Source organism: Colobus angolensis, unplaced genomic scaffold (assembly GCF_000951035.1).
Source record: "Colobus angolensis palliatus isolate OR3802 unplaced genomic scaffold, Cang.pa_1.0 Scaffold137, whole genome shotgun sequence".
NCBI lineage: Eukaryota > Metazoa > Chordata > Mammalia > Primates > Cercopithecidae > Colobus > Colobus angolensis.
In genome coordinates, this window is record NW_012114455.1 from 9761809 (window position 1) to 9781419 (window position 19611).

General features: G+C 39.7%; 1 protein-coding gene across 2 annotated transcripts in view; it reads right to left on the reverse strand.

Annotated features, from left to right (window-relative positions):
• NCAPD3 (non-SMC condensin II complex, subunit D3) overlaps nucleotides 1-19611 on the reverse strand; it is a 70175-nt gene that overhangs the window by 42770 nt on the left and 7794 nt on the right. For both annotated transcript variants that reach the window (XM_011934718.1, XM_011934719.1), the window contains 11 exons: nucleotides 17929-18091; nucleotides 11506-11690; nucleotides 10553-10717; nucleotides 10388-10449; nucleotides 10107-10194; nucleotides 7952-8085; nucleotides 6273-6345; nucleotides 5427-5552; nucleotides 5033-5285; nucleotides 4567-4623; nucleotides 4239-4328 (listed from right to left, as the gene is read on the reverse strand). In XM_011934718.1, the coding sequence (XP_011790108.1) occupies nucleotides 4239-4328; nucleotides 4567-4623; nucleotides 5033-5285; nucleotides 5427-5552; nucleotides 6273-6345; nucleotides 7952-8085; nucleotides 10107-10194; nucleotides 10388-10449; nucleotides 10553-10717; nucleotides 11506-11690; nucleotides 17929-18091 (1396 nt within the window). The remainder of the gene's footprint in view (nucleotides 1-4238; nucleotides 4329-4566; nucleotides 4624-5032; nucleotides 5286-5426; nucleotides 5553-6272; nucleotides 6346-7951; nucleotides 8086-10106; nucleotides 10195-10387; nucleotides 10450-10552; nucleotides 10718-11505; nucleotides 11691-17928; nucleotides 18092-19611) is intronic.

The window sequence follows — 19611 nt, forward strand, 5'->3', positions numbered from 1 at the left end:
TACCTCTATTTACAGATGACTTGTTCTTATATCAAGAAAACCCCAAGGAATCCATAAAACAATCATTAGAGCTTGTAATGAGCTTAGCAAGGTTGTAGGACAGAAGATCAATGATCACAAACAACATGTAAAAACTGGCAGTGAACAATTCAGAAATGAAATAAAGATAGCAATGTAACTTGCAATACTATCGAAAAGAATAAAAATGCTTAGGACGAAACTTAAAGAGCAACACTGTTCACTGAAAACTACAAAACATCACTGACACAAATTAAAGACCTAAAGAAATAGAAAGACACCTGGTGTTCGTGGATTAGAGGAATTAACAAACTAACATGGCAACGCTCCCCAAACTGATATACAGATCAATCCCTGTCAAAATCCAAGATGGCTTTTTTTTTCTTGCAGAAATTGACAATTGATCTTAAAATTCATATGGAAACACAAGGGACCCAGAAGAGCCAAACTAATTTTTTAAAAAAACAAAGGGACAGGAGGAGAACTCATACTTCCTGATTTAAAACTGACTATCACAGGACACTATGTTAATGCCAAAATATGACTTGGACACAAAAATTATTTCTGGGAAGACAATTAAAGCAGACAATTAAAAAGCAGCAGCAAATAGAGAAAAAGCTCTGTCTAACCTCCCCCTTTTCTTCCTATGGGCAGTATATAAATTCTCCTTTACTCACCGGGTCTCTACTCCCTTATCAGCCCAGAGCAATTCACAAAACTCACTCTATTGTTTTCCTCCCACATACAGGCGGTCCCTGACTTAGGGTTTTCTGATTTTGCCATAATGTGACAGCAATGCACATTCAAACCATACTTTGAGCTCTGAATTCTGCTCACTTCCCAGCTAGTGAGGTGCAGGACAATACACCCTCATGATGCTGGGCAGCGAGAGGAGCTCCCCGTCAGCCACCCCATCAAAAGGGGACAAGAGAGAGTCTCCAGTGTGCTGTGCTGCCAACATTTTTTGGATAAGATGTCTTGTGTTATGTAAGTAGAGTTCCAAGCCACTGCCCTCAGTTACTTTGCACTGAGATCTCTCCCGCATAACACACACTAGACACGTTAATAAACTTGTTTGTCTTGTTACAGGGATCCATCCCAAGGAAGAACTCAAGAGGACTACAGAAGAAGTTATTTCCCCTCTCTACACTAGAACATAACAGCAGTCAACACAGTGTGGTACATAAAGACAGACACACAGATTAATGAAATAAAATTCCATTAATATAGAATATAGAGCACACATGAGCTTATATAAGTCAGTCAAGTGATTTTTTTACAAGAGTGCTAAGACACTCAAAGGTGAAGGAACAGGCTGAAAGAAACAGTGCTATGTCAACTGGATAGTCACATGCAAAGGAGTGAAGCAGGACCCTCTATATCACACCAAATGCAAAAATTAACTGAAATTTGATCAAAGACCTAAACGTCAGAGCTAAAACTGTAAAACCTTTAGAAGAAAACACAGGAGTAAATCTTTGTGACTCTGAATTACACGATGATTTCTTAGCTATGTGATACCAAAAGTACAAGTAAAAAAAGAAAGAGATAAATTGGACTTCATCAAAATTAAAATGTTCCGCGCCTTATCATAGAACACCATCTGAAAAGACAACCCACAGAATGGAACAAGTATTTAAAAATCATGTACGTGATAAAGTATATATATATAAATAACTCAACTCAAAAATAAAAGATAACCCAATCAAAAAAAGGGCAAAGGGCTTGAATAGACATTTCTCCAAAGAAAACGTATTTATATGGCCAATAAGCCTAAGAAAATTTATTCAACATCATTAGCCATTAGGGAAATGTAAATCAAAACCACAAGTAGATACCACCTCATACCCACAAAGTTGGCTAAAATAAAAAAGATGGACATGGCAAGTGTTGGTAAGAATGCAGAGAAATAGGATTATCATACACTGCTAGCAGGATTGTAAAATGGTGTGGCCACTTTGAAAAAGTTTAGTGGTTCCTCAAAATGTTGAATACGGAGTTACCATATGATCCAGCAGTTCTGCTCCTGGGTAAACACTCAAGCGCATGAAACCACGTATCTATACAAAAACTCATACAAGAATATTTATAGTGCTCCTAGGTAAACACTCAGAGAGAAGGAAGCCACGTATCTACACAAAAACTCATACAAGAATATTTATAGCAGCATTAGTCACAATAGCCAAAAAGTGAAAACAACCCAAATGTTCATCAGCTGATGAATGGATAAACAAAATGTGGTGTATCCTTATAATCGACTAATGTATTCAGCACAAAAAGGAATGAAGTACTGACACACGCTACAACATGAATGAACCTTGAAAACATGCTAGGTGAAAGAAGTCAGACACAAAAGACAACATAGTACATGATTTCATTTATGTGGAATGTCCCAAATAGGCAATTTTTTATTTTTTAATTGTTTTAGACAGAGTCTCGCTCTGTCGCCACGCTGGAGTGCAGTAGCGCAATTTTGGCTCACTGCAACCTCCACCTCCTGGGTTCAAGCGATTCTACTGCCTCAGCCTCCTGCACAGCTGGGACTACAGGCATGTGCCACCATGCCCAGCTAATTTTTTATATTTTAGTAGAGACGGGTTTTCACCATGTTGGCCAGGATGGTCTCAATCTCGTGACCTCGTCATCCTTCCGTCTCGGCCTCCCAATGTGCCGGGATTATCGATGTAAGCCACCGCGCCTGGCCCAGAATAGGCAATTTTATAAGGAAAGAAAATTAGTGGTTGCCAGTGGTAGAAGAAGGGGGAATGGGGAGTGACTGCTAATGGGAATGGGGTTTATTTTTCAGCTGATGATATGTTCCGGAATTAGTCTGTACAATCTTGTGACTATACTAATACTAAAACAACTACATTATACACTTTAAATGGTGAATTTTATGGTGTATGAACTCTACCTTAATTAAAAAAAAGCAGAGCATTTGACAAAGTGCATGGCATCTAAGTAACTATGCAAATTTTTTAATGTACAATTAATGCCAACAATGTATGTCCTTTCAGCTTATGAACAATACACTGGAAACATGGGCTCTTTGCATCCCCGAACTTTCATAATTTTTAAGCATCGTTAAATCACCTCAACTTGATAATGCTTGAAAAAAATCTGTGCCACAGTAAATCCATAATCTGTTTAGAGGAAGTCTGGAGCCAACACAAACATTCAGCATTTTTCCAGAGTATATTTTCCTACAACATTTAGAAAACGTGTTTATTATAAATGCAGTTATTGCTCTGAATTTGAGTAATACATGCTAATATCTAGCCTCCCGAACCCAATTTCATGCTGACCTTCTAGGCTGAATAATAAAAGCAGTAATCATCCTCAGGGAGCTTTCTGTACATCTCGGCACCTATCTCAGTGTTCCACATACGTGTGTGTGTGTGTACAAGTGTATATATGAGAACATTTCTGTGCACAAGCACCTGTCTCTCCCCTGCTTCTTAAGAGATGGAGCTCTGCCTCACAGACTTGTGCGTCTCCAATGCCTGGAACGCTTTGGGAAGGACCAGATCAATACTTACTGAATAAATTAATGAACCTCATTATGTAATTAATCCTCCATGTACATGCTCTTTCTCTCTCTTATCTGTCTCTCTCTCTCTCTGTAAATCACTTTCCTAAATGTTGTTTCTACAGACTCCCGCAACAGTCGTCTGGGAAAGATGGGAGGGTGTTACAACTGGAAAACAACAGGCATACCCTACATCATGCAGCTATTTTTAGTAACTGAGTTTTGGTACAAAAAAGCAGACTACTCTGCAATGTTATTTTTATTTTCTATTTTTTAAACAGACTGTCGCCCAGGCTGGAGTCCAGTGCTACGATCACAGCTCACTGTAGCCTGGAACTCCTGGGCTCAAGTCATCCTCCCACCTCAGCCTCCTGAGTGGCTGGGACCACAGCTGCACACCACCATGCCCAGCTAATTTTTATATATTTTTTTAAGAGATGGGGTCTTGCTGTGCTGCCCAGGCTGGTCTTGAACTCCTGGGCTCAAGTGATCTGCCGGCTTCAGCCTCCCAAAGTGCTGGGATTATGGGATTACAGGCATGAGTCACCACGCCCCACCAGATGTTTCAACCCTTAGGGTGAATAAATCAGAAACAAAACAAAAACAGAAACAAAAAACCAAGGCTTCAGACTCTACTTATGGTTGTCTGAAATCCAGCAGCATTACCTGACAGAGATACAATCTGACATACCTCCAGATCCAACTGTCTCACCGCTGCAGTCTACGTTGATCTCCCCTGAGGGTTCGGAATGGTTAGATGTCCGCCTTTGGTAAGAAAGAGCTTTAAAAAAAAAAAAGTACAGTCATTAAGCTCAAAATGTGTTGTACTTTTAATAACATTAGCAGGGCACGTTACTCATTTAAGTTACAACATTATTACTGAAACGAATTTCAACTTCTCTGATGAAAAAAGTACAATGTTAAAGTAGGTAAATAAGGAGGTAGGAGAAACATTTTAAATATTCCACAAATTTTTAAAAGATAATCATTCAATATTTGAAAACGTATTGAACCATTACCTGATGAATTTCTCAGTAAGGTACCAGAGTGACTCTCTATTCCTGAAAACGTAGGACCTAAAAACAAGAAAGATAAGGAAGAAAGTCAGTATCACAAACTGAGTAAATACCCACAGAGGAACCAAAATCAAGATAATTAGGCTCAAAGACAAGGCAGACGAATTCTAAATTGCTGACAACTGATAACGTTCTCCTTGGGTATGCATTGAAATGGAGATTCATCCTAACACGACCAATGCCCACCTATGCAAAGCAACAGTAAAGGTAGCCTTTTAAAAGGCCTTGCAAATGTATCAGGCTCGCCTATTTAAAAAGCTGACAATAAAATATACTAAAAATGGTTTTAAGGGTAACAATAGATCACACCATACCTATTACTTTTGCCAAAGAAAAGAACGATTCCCTTGCAGTCTATTTCTCAATGACCACAAGACCAGTTTCCTGTCCCAGCAGTCACCATACTCACTGTTCATCAGGAGCTCCAGAATACTCTCCGATGTACTGGTAACAGTCAGCTCCAGACAGTGTGCAAAGCTGGACAGTGCCTTGCTGCGGACAGTAGGCGCCTTGTCTAAGCAACGATCAAACATAATTTCCTGCACCAAGAACTTATGCTTTAAGAACTTCTGATGCTCCAAGGAGAGGGTGTTATCCACCTCTCTTTCAGGCAGTTCTAACAGAGCTAAGACAACATCAAGAGTAAAAACCCGGTGTGGGATCTGGTAAAGCAAGATCATAAGAATTGCCATCAGACAGGAGTAAGAACCAAAGAACCCTCCTCATTCAGATCTAGAAAAAGAGACCCTTTTAAAAAGAGTTTTTAAAAAGGACCCAAGGTTTTATGCAGAGCTATCTCCTACCTTGGAACTTCGGGAGTATTTGTAAAGCCAGGCAATGAACATAGCGTATTCCCCACAAGGAAGTTTACTGAGCAGCTGGACTAGGGACTGGGCTGCAAAAGTACGATACTCTGATTTATCTACCACCTGAGAAGCAAAAACAGAAGTTGACCAACCAATATATCCACCTGCAGGATGGCTGAAACATATTTTGTAAAACAAATTGAAAATCAGTGAGTGTAACTAGTTCAATGATCTTTAAATGCTAGGTAAATGACTAATAAATTTTAGGTTAGAGATCCCTTGAAAACTAATCTAAAGGAAATCTATAAACCACCTCTCCAGAAAAACACACATACAAATTTAGTATACAATTTCAGAGAGTTTTTAGATCCCCAGGTTTCATAAGGTTCAAATTAAGAATCATTTGTCTAAATGGTTATAAAAATGTAAGAGCTCATCATGGAAATTTGAACACTGGATGTTTGATAATATTAAGGAATTACTGTGAATGATGGAATTTGCTTCAAAACACAATCCAGTGTACACATGTTGGGGGATGTGGGGTAGGGGTTTAAGGGACACAAAACTGTGGAAGGCGTTGATGGGTATGTGGTGGTTTACCATCCTGTTCTCCCTGTTTCTGTGTGTATGTTCAACACTTTTCCAAAATAAAGTGTTTTTTTTTTTAATAGGATACTTTTGTCTAGAGGACCATCTAGTGAACATTAAATAAAACCACTTGAAGTAACAATGCAGACTCATTCCCAAGAACACACACACACACACACACACACACACACACACACATTTATCTTCACACGTGATATACTTCTACGTTATTAATATTACTAAGGCAAACGGTACCTTGGCACAGATGTGCTGCAGTAAGATACGGAGGACTGGGAATATACTCTCCTTTAACTCATCCACAAGCGAGCTTTTTAAAAGAAAAACACAACTACTGTTCACAATACAGTCAGTGACTGTCCTCAAAAACCACTACTCCTATATTTAGAAATCCCAGTTATTAAAACACTCTACCCTCACACTGTAAGAGTGGTTTCAGTGGTATAAAGAGTGAAGACATAAAATGTCATCGTAGAAAACTGTTAAGCAGTTCCCGTGTGGTTTTGAGAGCTGCTGCAGAGTAGCTAAGTCATCAGGAAAGAACAAAAATGCAATCTTCATACAATTCTTTTGACTACTTACTAAATTTCGTATTAAGATGTAAAATATATCCTTTTGGGATAAATAAAAAATTGACTAAGACACAGTACCACCTCATGGTTGCTCAGTGAAATGCATTAGTAACATTGCTTCTCCAAACTTTAACCCAACAAGAAATTTCTTTTTTTTGGAGATGGAGTTTTCCTCTTGTTGCCCAGGCTGGAGCGCAATGGTGTGATCTTGGCTCACTGCAACTTCCGCCCCCCCAGGTTCAAGAGTTTCTCCTGCCTCAGCCTCCCAGGTAGCTGGGACTATAGGTGCCCGCCACCACACCCGGTTTCTGTATATCAACAGGGTTCCACCATGTTGGCCAGGCTGGTCTTCAACTCCTGACCTCAGGTGATCCGCCTGCCTTGGCCTCCAGAAGTGCCAGGATTACAGGCATGAGCCACAACCCCCGGCCTCAAGAAGAAATTTCTACAATGCCCAGACTTGATCCACTTTTAGTGATGTTTACCTGTAACATTACATGAAGACTACTGAGACTGGTGTATGAGAAACTCTCATGGAAAAAACAAAATGACAGTGTTTTCACCGAAAACATTTTAGTTACTTAATGTTTTAAAAAGTCCTTAGTGAGAGACATTTGCTCAGTCACAAGGTGACATCATCCGCACCCCATGTCTCCAACTAAACTGCATGCTGTGCACACCTAAGGATGCACACACTTGCACATACGTACCACGTCTCGGCACCACCTCCATGCTGCACGCCAGAAATTAGTGAAGGAGGGAAAGAAAAGCCAATGACACAGCAAACATGTCCTTGCCAATGAAGCTAAGGCATTAGAGTTTTTAAGTGAAGCTGAGTGATCCAAGAGGGGAAAAGCAGTCTAATGATCATTGCTATGGAGGTAAGAAGCAATTCAACCCTTTCCTTCAAGTCATTTCTATAGGGGGAAAGGAATAGAAAAGTGCAAAGAAACAAGAAAAAAGTGGCAAACAACGAAAGCAAAGAGCTACCACATAGAGAGCAACAGAAAAGGCGGACTGGCTGCAGTAAAGCAGACGAGGGAAAGGAGGAGAGGCCACTATCCTCTCTCTGAAGCTGACCCACAGATTGAGTGCAAACAAGCTGGAGGCTGGCTCCGGCCAGTGCTCTGCAGATTCCTATCTCTTTAACAGCGTCCCAGCTGGGAGCCTACCAACAGAGTCCCAGACACAGAAAGCACATTAGCTACGAAGTGCTTGGTTTTCACCCCCAAAACCACCATCAGGCCGGAAATTTTAACTCTACGTGTATCAGAAATCTCCGTGCAGGGCCCAGAGTACGGAGGGAGACTGACAGGGCAGAAATTCACAGTGTGTGTGCTTCACCTGATAAACTGGACCGCTTGGTTTCTGCAGTTGATGACTTGGGAGGTAATAGCAAGGGGGGCACGATGGGATCCTTCACCAACTTCTAACATTAATATTACACTGAGCATTTGATGGAAAACACAACTGATAACCTAGAATAGAAAAGAAAATTCAATTTCAGATTGGATAGAGAACGCAAGGGTCCCAAACATAGTGATGCAGACTGTAGTAAACCATTTCAAGCCATCTGAAGGTAGGTCAGGTTGGCATAATTGCTGGCTGAACACCAGGGATATATTTCTTAAACAATGAGCAGGTATACAGTAAATGCACAAGGTAAACAGTGTGAAAGAATGGCTGACAGATAATACGTCTGATAAAAACAATACCTAGTCTCTCTCCCCACCCATTGCATATCATAACCCAGAATTTAGGACAAATAGGGAATTAACTGTCATTTACAAATGGCAAAGAATGCTACTAATGTTCCTCTATTTAAAAGGGGAAAGAATGATACTTTACAGCTGCTTTTTGCTTCCAGTTTACAAAGCACTTTCCAACATATCATCTCATATAACACAGTCACTCATTAATTTATTCATCTAATAAATAAAACATTTACTGAAAACCAAGTGGTAGGTATTGCATTAAGCACTTTCACCTACATAGCTAGATTTTACTCTCTCTATATATATGAAATATACATTTAATTTTAAATCTTACAACCATTCCATGAGGTAAGCAGGACATGTATAATTTCCACTTCACAGATAATTAAAAAAAGCTCCAAAGGTGAGCTGTCCAAGATCAAATAATTAAAGATAAGGCTAAAACCAAGACTGCCTGACATCAAGTCAATACTTTCACAATTAAAAAACAAATACCGGCCGGGCACGGTGGCTCATGCCTGTAATTCCAGCACTTTGGGAAACCGAGGTGGGTGGATCACGAGGTCAAGAGATCAAGACCATTCTGGCTAACATGGTGAAACCCCGTCTCTAAAAATACAAAAATTAGCTGGGCGTGGTGGTGTGCACCCGGGAGGCAGAGGCTGCAGTGAGCCGAGGCCGTGCCACTGCACTCCAGCCTGGCGACAGAGCGAGACTGTGTCCCAAAAAAAAAAAAACCATCTTTAGAGACATGGTAGACCTAAAGGGATGAATTTTCCCATCTATTTTATTGTTTAAAATATTTAAAAGGGCATGGGAATTAAAAACACTACAAATGTTATCACATTCATATTTCAAGCACACAGAAGTGACAAAGATATAAAACTTATAAAACACCGAATGTTTCTAAACAACAGGCATTGTGCTCGGCATGTGACATGCTCAACTTCATTTAATTCTGTGACAAATCTATAAGGAAGGTAAGACTTTGGTCCTTTTTGTCCACAAGTGAAATCTGACACTTTAGCAAGGTTGAATGACTCATTCCAGGACCCTCAGCTAGTAAGTGGTGGAGTCAGAATTCAAACACAGACGTGCGGAGCCCCAAGTCTCCCCCAAAACATCTTCTGAACCACGTTACCGCCTCTGCAAGTTAACTGGGTCACAGATACCAAAAGCCACCTGACCTTGGTCCACCACACTTTTTGCAAAATCTTATTGTTTTATTTAAGACGTCTAAGTTTAGTAACACCATAATGCACAACTAACTCTAACTCCAAAGTTTACAGTAGTGATAATACTGAGGTAACCTGAGGTAAAACCCAGTTATCAATGCTAACCAGGGATGACAACCTACAAAATTTCTGTAGAATATCAACAAAAATAATACAACTACTAATAGAAATACTGAAGCACACATGAATTGCCAAGGGAAACTGGAAAATTCTGACTATTCCACTTTTTAAAATGATTTGGGAAATATTCCTATAGAAGTAACTGTTCAGCAGCTTATCTGTTCCTCCTATTTTATTCACAGCAGAACCATTTTTTCTAACTGGAGCCTAACAATAATTTGCTGCAGCCACCAAGTATTCTGATATAAACTTGGCAATAAAGAACAGAGAGCAAATAGAAATAGTGATACTTGTTATTATGCAAATGCCATGAAAAAGAGCTAGTAAACGGAAACGGCGTCATATCAAATGCTTTCCATATATTCCCATCATATGATTGGTGTGCCTTCAATCCAACTAGTAACCAAAGTAGGTTCTCATCTCCTTTACCTTATCTCCTTCTCCATGAATGGGAGAGCACAGCAAATACAATCCGTAATAAGCCAGTTCTGGTATATATCTTGCTTGGTTAAGGTCTCTAAAGAAAAAAGACAAAATCTTAGTTAATGGAAATGATTTTACTTGGAGTATTTCCTAGTCCTACAAGCCATGTTTAAATGAATAAATTCTACCTGTGTGCCAATTAGGATAAAATGGCATTTCCATTTCTGCTGGAGCAAAAATTAGTATACTATACTTAAACTGTAGCACTGGAAGATTTAATGGCTCACCTGGCTTGTGTAACATGATATTCATGAAGAACTGGCTCAAAATTAGTTAATGAAACAAAGACCTAGAAAACAGATATGAAGAGAAGGCCTGATTTTTCCTGCTCATTATTAGCCATAGTCTAGATCCTCTGAAGTTGCCCTAAGGTTCCTGGGATTTTCACTTACCTCTATACAATTCTGTACACATTGTGGCTTTTCTTTCAAGGAAAACTTTGGCAGAAGCCTTAAAAAATTCTTTAAAAGGTGAAAGATGGCACTTCGAATTTGAGAAAGGTCCTGGGCAGAAAAACAAATGTTCTCCTCTTCTTGTTCTTCTATAATTTCATCCATCTAGATGATGAAGAAATGTACAGGTGACTGTAATAAATGCCAAACACTTTGTCCCATGGTTTTCAATTTACCCAAACCAAGTCCAGATAAACTCCAGGCAGGAGCTGATGTTGAGGTGAGATGACTTTGACCAGGTGGCATGACTGTTCTAGGTCTCCTTGGCCACAACAGTAAATCACTGGACTAGATGACCGCTACAGTAGTTTCTAGTTTTGTGTCAATGAGGAATCCTATTTTTCAGGATTTCTGCTGTCTATGAACTTCTGTCATCCTACAGTGTCGCATAAGAATATGGAATCAGGCTGGGTGTTGTGGTTCATGCCTGTAACCCCAGCAGGAGGCCAAGGTGAGCAGATCACTTGAGGCCCGGAGTTCGAGACCAGCCTGGCCAACATGGTGAAACCCCATCTCTCAAAAAAAAAAAAATGCAAAAAATTGGCTGGATGTGGTGGCACACGCCTGTAGCCCTAGCTGCTTGGGAGGCTGCAGCAGGAGAATCACTTGAACCTGTGAAGCGGAGGTTGCAGTGAGCTGAGACTGCACCACTGCACTCCAACCTGGGTGACAAAGCAAGACTCTGTCTCAAAAAGAAAGAGAAAAAAAAAAGAAAGAAAGAAAGAAAAATTATATGAAGCCCAAGAGACAAAGCAGTATTAGATAGCTTATGATGGTTTAGGACCGTTTGCCTATTATCATGATGCAGAAACCATATTTAGTATAAAGTCAATCCTTAAATAAGCCAAATTGTGTGTTAGTATATATGTTTTATTACTCGACTTACTTCTTACCTCAATATCTTCTTTCCTGGGTGGCTTTCCCCTTTTTCTATGCCTGCCAGGATTAGCCTGAGAGCTCCTAGGCTGTTCTTTCTTTCTTTTCCGATTCAAGTTAGATTCCTGAGGCCAGCTCTTCTTTAGAGTCTGAATGCATTTGTCAAACATTACTGGGTGGAATACTTGATTGGCTACACTGCCTATTCACAAGGAATAAAGAGTAAGCAGGTTAGATTTAATTGTCTTGACATGTCTACAACAACAGACGAAAAGTTACAAAGCAAAACACAGGCTTTTCATGACTGTGAATAACAATGAACCTGTAGCAAGAGTACCATTTCCAACGTCAGCCTTAGTAGAGGAGCAACAGCGCTGCATCATAGATAAATAACAAGATTTCTGCATCTGGACACTTGTTAACAACTAGAAAACTGGGCAACAATTCATAAAATAACCATTTTAAGACACTGGGCACCAGGCAGCATAAGAAGGGCAATCTCTGAAAAGAGGGAAACAAAGAGGGAAACCCTAAAGTGCCCCAGTATTATATCCAGAGGCAATTTCTGGACAACAGCAGATAAATGGTAAATCTACACAAATTATAATGGTCTTACTATGTTGAAAAAGCAGAGTCAGAAACACAGGGTAGACGGAATTTATAGAACAGAAGAACCTACACAGAAAAAGAGTTCTAAGAATCTGCCCAGGGCTGAACATATTGCATGCACAGGGTAAAATTCTAAGACAGAGAGCAAAGGAGTATTTCCAAGGAGCAAGAAGATGAATTATTTTCACAACTCACACAAGGCTCAGATACATTTGAGTTGTGGCCAGCCAGAGTGGAGTGACCTTGTTAAGCACCCAGAGCATTCAGTAGAGACCTCAGAACAAACACACCTTAACAGTAGGGCTAAACCAGATGTAGTGTAAAGGCTACTTTATATCTGCCCTAATAAAGCTTTAAAACAAGCCTCAAAAGGATCAAATTAATCCACCAACAGCTGCCTATGAAAACATACTTCAATAGTACTTAAAGGAAAACAACAAAATCCAGACACTCAACAACATTCCAAATGCCCAACATCCTGGCTGAGGGCAGTGGCTCACGCCTGTAATCCCAACACTTTGGGAGGCTGAGGTGGGCGGATCACTTGAGCCCAGGAGTTTGAGACCAGTCTGGGCAACAGAGCAAAACCCTGTCTTTACAAAAAATACAGGGGGTAAAAAAACAACAAATGTCCAGCATCTGGTAAAAAAATTACGGGGAATGCTAAGAAGCAGGAAAATGTGCCCCATAGGAAAAATCAATCAATAAAAACAGCCCAGGAAATGACAGAGATAATGAAACCAGCTGACAACAACCTTAAAGCAGCTCAAGAATGAAAACATTATCAAGAGGAGAGAAATGAAAAAAAAAAATTTAAAGAAGCAAATAGAAGTTTCTTGATCTGAAAAAGTAACATTCACTAGATGGGCTTAATAGTGGCTTGGTTATTACTGAAACAAAGATAAGTGAACTTGAAGATACAGCAGGAGCATAGAAACCAAAAATCTAATAAAGACTCAGTGACCCATGGCAGAACATCACGCAGTCAAACACAGGAGTCACTGAAGTCCCAAAACAGGGGAAGGAAGACATTTGAAGAAAGAGTCACTGAAAAATTTCCAAGTTTGTTGAAACTATTAAGTCCACAGATCCAAGAAACTCAATGAACCCAATCGCAATAAACACAGAGGAAATCACAACAAAGCATAGATAATCCAACCGAAAAGCAAAACAAAGTTAACTCAGAATTTTATATTCAGCAAAAGGATTCTTGAAGGTGAAATAAATACAGTCAAAACCTGATAGGGTTTATGGCTTGCAGACCTGCACTAAAAGAAATGTTTAAAAATAAAAAGTTCTTCAGGCTGAAGGAAAATTACATGAGATTAATCTTTCAAATATAAAAGCTGTTTATCTTGTTTCTAAAAAATTCCATAAAAGACAGTTAAAGAAGTATTAATGAAATGTAGGCTTTATAACATGTAGAAAAAATAACACACAAAGAACAGGAGAGGAGAAAGGAAAATATGCTTTGTTTTGGTTGTTGTATGTGTGTGTGTTTGTGTGTGTGAGATGGAGTCTCGCTCTGGTGCCCAGGCTGGAGTGCAGTGGTGTGGATCTCAGCTCACTGCAACCTCTACCTCCCAGGTTCAAGCGGTTCTCCTGCCTCAGCCTCCTAAGTAATACGCATTACCACATTGGGCTAATTTTTGTATTTTTTTTTCTCTTTTTTTGTAGAGATGGGTTTCACTATGTTGGCCAGGTTGGTCTAGACTAACTCCTGATGTCAAGCAATCTGCCCACAGCAGCCTCCCAAAGTCCTGGGATTACAGGCATGAGCCACCTCGCCCAACCTAGGAAAATACACTGTTTTAAGGTTGTTCTTACATCATATATAAATTGGGAGAATATTATCTGAAGATAAACTGTGAGAAGTGCCTACTGCATACACAAAGCAAGCACATAAAACATACGCACACATGCAAAACAGTATAGCTAATACACCAAAAAGAGACAAGGGATACTAAAATCCAAAACAAGGTAGGAAGAGGAAAAAATTGAGCAAAAAACAGATTTAAAAAAATAGAAAATAGAAAAATGGCAGAAACCCAACTATATTGATAATTACTCTAACTGTAATCAGCTAAACAATTTAAACATACTGATATAAAAGCAAACATTGTCAGAAAGAAGCATGACCAAATGAGCTGGGATTTCACCATGTTGGCCAGGCTGGTTCTTAAATGCCTGACCTCAAGTGATCTGCCCGCCTCAGCCTCCCAAAGTGCTGGGATTATAGGTGTGAGCCACCGTGTGCGGCTCTGTCTCTCTTAAAAAAAAAAAATGAAAGAAAGAAAAAGAAAAACCATGACCACATGACAGGCAGTCTACAAGAAAGCCTTTAAATATAAACATATGGATAGGTTACAAATAAAAGCATGAGAAATGATGTACCAACCAAGGATAAATTTTAAAATAACTATAGTGGCTATCTTAATATTAGACAAAGTAGACTTCAAGACAAGGAATATAACCAGACAAACAAGGATATAACATAATACTAAAAGGACCAATCTACCAGGAAGACATGACAATCATAAATACATCCATATCTGTCAGACTTTCACAATATCTTAAGTTAAAAGAATTGAAAGGAGAAATAGATATACTGATAGTTATTCTTAGAGATTCCAACATTCCTCTCTCAGTAACAGAATAAGCAGAACATCAGGAAGCATATATAATCCTTGAATAACACTTGCAACCAACGTGACCTAACTGACATTTACAGAATACTAGATCCCACAAAGGCAAGGTATGCATTCTGTTAAAAGTGCAAATAGAAGATTCACCAAATTAGACTCTAGGTCCATTAAAAAAAAAAGGCACAAATAAATAATTTAAAAGTGTCATAATCATATAATGTTCTCTGATCCCACCAATTAAAAATCAATTACAATAAGATTTCAGTAAAGTTCAAAGTTTCTTTGGAAAATAAACTCAATTTACTAAACAACTCAGAGATGTAAGAAATGACAAGAAAAATGACAAAATCACTTTGGCCTGCACAGCAGTAAAAACGTATCACCAGAATTTGTAGGATGCAGATGAAGCTGCACTTGGAGGGACATTTATGGCATTAAATGCTTGTATGAGAAACAAGGAAATGTGCGTGAGAACAGAGATCTGGGCGTCTACCTTAGAAAGTCAGAGTCAGAGCAAATTAGACCCAAAGTGAGAAGAAAGGAATCACAGCCCTAAGACTGGAAACCAACGAAACACGAAAGGGACAAACCGCAGAGTTCAATTCATGACGTCCAAAGGGGTTCTCCAAAGTCAACAGTAAAACGAATAAATCTCGATCTAGATTGATCAAGAAAAAATACAATCACCAACATCAGGCATGAGAGGAGATCACCAGAAATTCCACAAACATAAACCTCTTTCAAAAAACTCCAGGCCCAGATGACTCCACTAGTGGGTTCTACCAAACATCTGAGGAAAAAAGAAGACTCAAAATCTTCCAAACTACAGAAGAGAAGAGAATACTATGTAACTTATTCGATGAGAATGGTATTACCAAGATACCGATTCCCAAACCAGACAAAAATATATCAAAAAAAGAATATCCCTTATGAATGCAGACAGAAAAACCTTCAACAAAATATTAGCAAACACTCTGACAACATAGAAACACCATGACCAAGGTCATACAAAATTGGTTTAATATGTGAAAATCAATCAATGTAATATACTATATTAGAATAAGAAACAAAAACCACAGGATCACTTCACAAGTGCAGAAAAGCAAATGACAAAATCCAACAGCCTTTCATAATGAAACACTCGGTAAAACAGGAATAATAACTTAACAAAGGCCATCCTGAGAAACCCACAGATAACATCATATCTAAAGGCAAGACTAGACAAGGATCCCCACGCTCCCCTTCTATTCAACATTGTACTGGAGGTTCCAGCCAGGGCAAATAAGTAAGAAAAACAAATAGAAAGAACCCAGACTAGAAAGAAAGAAGTAAACCTGTGTCTATCCACGGAAGACGTGATCTTACACAAAGAAAACCCTGTTGGAACCAACAGATGAGTTTCGCAAGGTTCCAGGATACAAGATAACCAAAATCAGTTTTGCTTCTATACGCCACTAATAAACAATCCAAAATACAATTCAGAGAACAATTTCATTTACACTAGCATTGAAAATAATACTTAAGAGTAAATTTTAAAGAGGAGATGCAAGAGTTGCGCCCCGAAAATTATAGAGATTATTGAAACAAATTAAAGAAGATCTACAATAAATGGAAAGACATTCTACAGCCAGGGATTAGAAGACCTAACGTTGTTAAACTGGTAATACTTCACAAACTCATCTACAGTTTCAATGCAATCCCTGTCAAAACCGCAGCTGGCTTTTTTGTTGTTGCGGAAATTCACATGCAATACAAGGGAGGCAGAACAACCAAAATGATCTTGAAAAAGAAGAATATACTGTGATCGAATATTAAGTATTGACAGCATCTCAATCATAAACCCAAAACATTTAAAAACAGAACTGCAAGAATACGGCTTGCTGGAAAGCTGCAACTGGCCCACGCAATCAGTAACAGCCACCTCTTTGCTCTGGCATAAATCTCAACCTTAATCAGAAGAAACTGCTTCTGGCAAGATGAGAGTGAAACTGGGTTTCTAAAACCACTACTTTTGGCCGGGCGCGGTGGCTCAAGCCTGTAATCCCAGCACTTTGGGAGGCCGAGACGGGCGGATCACGAGGTCAGGAGATCGAGACCATCCTGGCTAACACGGTGAAACCCCGTCTCTACCAAAAAATACAAAAAACTAGCCGGGCGAGGTGGCGGGCGCCTGTAGTCCCAGCTACTCGGGAGGCTGAGGCAGGAGAATGGCGTGAACCTGGGAGGCGGAGCTTGCAGTGAGCTGAGATCCGGCCACTGCACTCCAGCCCGGGCGACAGAGCGAGACTCTGTCTCAAAAAAAAATAAATAAATAAAACCACTACTTTTTTGAGAAAGGGCCTGGTTACAACTGAGACACTGCTTAGCAACAAAATCCTTCAGGAACTTACTCATTTCCAAAGTCATTATGAGAGCATTAACAACAACACAAACCAACGTTCAAGGCTTTAAATATAATACCTTTTTGCCCATTCCCAGATCATATGGAATAAACCCTGAGCATTAATTACAAATGCTAATATAAACAAAGAGAAGCAGCAAGGTGACTGATCTTGTCATTTTCTTTTCCATATGAACTTTGGGTTACCCAACTCAATCTCTATGTTCCACTCTCTCTCACCTTCGGTTTGGAGTAGGGAAGAGAATGGATTTCACCGTCAGAGGAGGAAAGGCCTCCTCAGTGCTCTGACAATAAAGTAAAACAGTGCTCGAAAACAGACTCCTGGTCAGTGCTCTCCTTCACGCATTACTAGCTGCTTTCCTGCTTTCTTGATTAGAATGGTTTTAACCTATTTTTCAACACCAACATCGGAGAGGTAAAAACAATGACTCCTCACAGCAGCATTTCTCAGTCTAGACAAGGAATCATGAGGAGAAAGGGCAATATCAGAACTGCAGATGGCGATGGCGGGGGGCGGGCGCAGAGCTCTCGTGGTCCTCCTCAGATTATTTTTATTCGTTTATAGATAGCATAATTTTGGATGTAAAAAAAAAAAAAAGGGAAGGTTTTCAAAGACCTACAACATGCCATGTACCTTACAGACTTGCTCCTCAGACCAACTCTCTGCCATGGGTTAGCACTGCCCCATTTGTAAGTGAAGAAACAAGAAACAAAGTATAAGAATTGAAAACTGTAGAAAGAAAAAAGTGACAGAAGATTTATCCTATCATATCAGGTCTACATACCTGGTACTTCTAGCAGCAAAAAGTAAAGCCCAGCGGCGTGAAGGCCATATTCTCGATACTGTACACTGACATTCGTCTTATGAACTATTTGAACAAAATGATAGAACAATGCCACCAGTGTACTATGGGAAACATTGTTCTCAATGAAGAAGGTCCAGACACTCTGTGGGGAGAGGGTAAATCACAAAAGCCAGTCATCAGAGAAATGGAAACATCAGTTATTTGATTTTTGTAAGTTCTTGCTGCCTTACAAAAAGAGGAATAGACTAGCCTGGTTCCTATTGCTAAATGTTTGCCATCTTCAAAGGGACTGAAACAAAATATCAAAATTAAAAATACATTATCCAAAATTACAAAGATAAATATGTATATAACATATTTAAATAATTAAACTTTCAAAAGAACTTTTGGTTAAGTTTGTAGCATATATACTTCAGAAATTACAGTTTAAAACTACACTAAGACTTTTGGGACACCATATATTAGTGATTATTCAGAAAAATTAATCCCTCTATTTATATTAAAAGTAACTCAGATCCGTTTACCAATAATCACTAACTGAGGAAATCAGAGCCCTTTATCTAAATTTAAATGTTCCACAGACTGCAGGCAATGGGAGCAGGAAATGAAAGAGATCTCGGAAATAGCCCAGGTAAAGGAGATACACCCTAGGAAAGAAACTACAATTTTACTAATTCTATCATCATTCCATGTCTTCTCCTACTAAACACATGAAGAAGAAATGGGTTATTTTAATAACCTAAACATAGCAGGAACTAAATATGGTTTATCCTTGAGTACCGTAACCAAAAAAGGCCCACAAAATTCAAGTGAGCAGAGCACTCTCTTTTCCTTAACTAAAAAACCTGTGGGAGAAATCATCTCCATGGGGCACAATGGCTCATGCCTATAATCCCAGCACTTTGAGAGGCCAGGGCAGGAGGATTGCTTGAGCCCAGGAGTTTGAGACCAGCCACGGGAACAAAGAAAGACCTTGTCTCCACAAAAAATAAAAAATTAGCTGGGCATGGTGGCACACAACTGTAGTCCCAGCTACTCAGGAGGGTGAGGTGGGAGGCTCGTTTGAGCCCAATAAGTTGAGGCTGCAGTAAGCTGTAACTGTGCCACTGCATTCCAGCCTGGGTGACACAGCAAGACCCTGGTTTCAAAAAAAAAAAAAACAAAAAAACAGGAAAAAAGAAATCATCTCCCGCCTTCACGTGCTCATTCCTAACGCCACCTGCACCTCCACTTCACTCACCAGGCTGATCCATGACCCTAAACCCTCTGCTCACCAGAGCTCTGTGTATGGGGTCACCTTGGCCCCATGTGATCCCACGGCTGCTGTCTAGTCTGGGCGTCAGTGGCCCTGCACCCCCTACACTTGACTGCTCCTCCGCAGACCCCTTCCAATCAGCTCTCCATTTCTGTCCTGGCTTCTGCTCCCCCTCGGTGATCTCACGCATCACTGTGCTTCTACCCAGACCTCCATTAAAGAACTCTCCTCTCTCTCCTGGTCTCACATTTCTACTACCTGTTTAACTTCCCAAGGATCTCCTCACGGAATCTCAAGTTCAGAAGTCTAAACATGGTACATCTAGTTCTAGATCCTTGAGGAATTGCCATACTGTTTTCCATAATGGTTGAACTAGTTTACAATCCCACCAACAGTGTAAAAGTGTT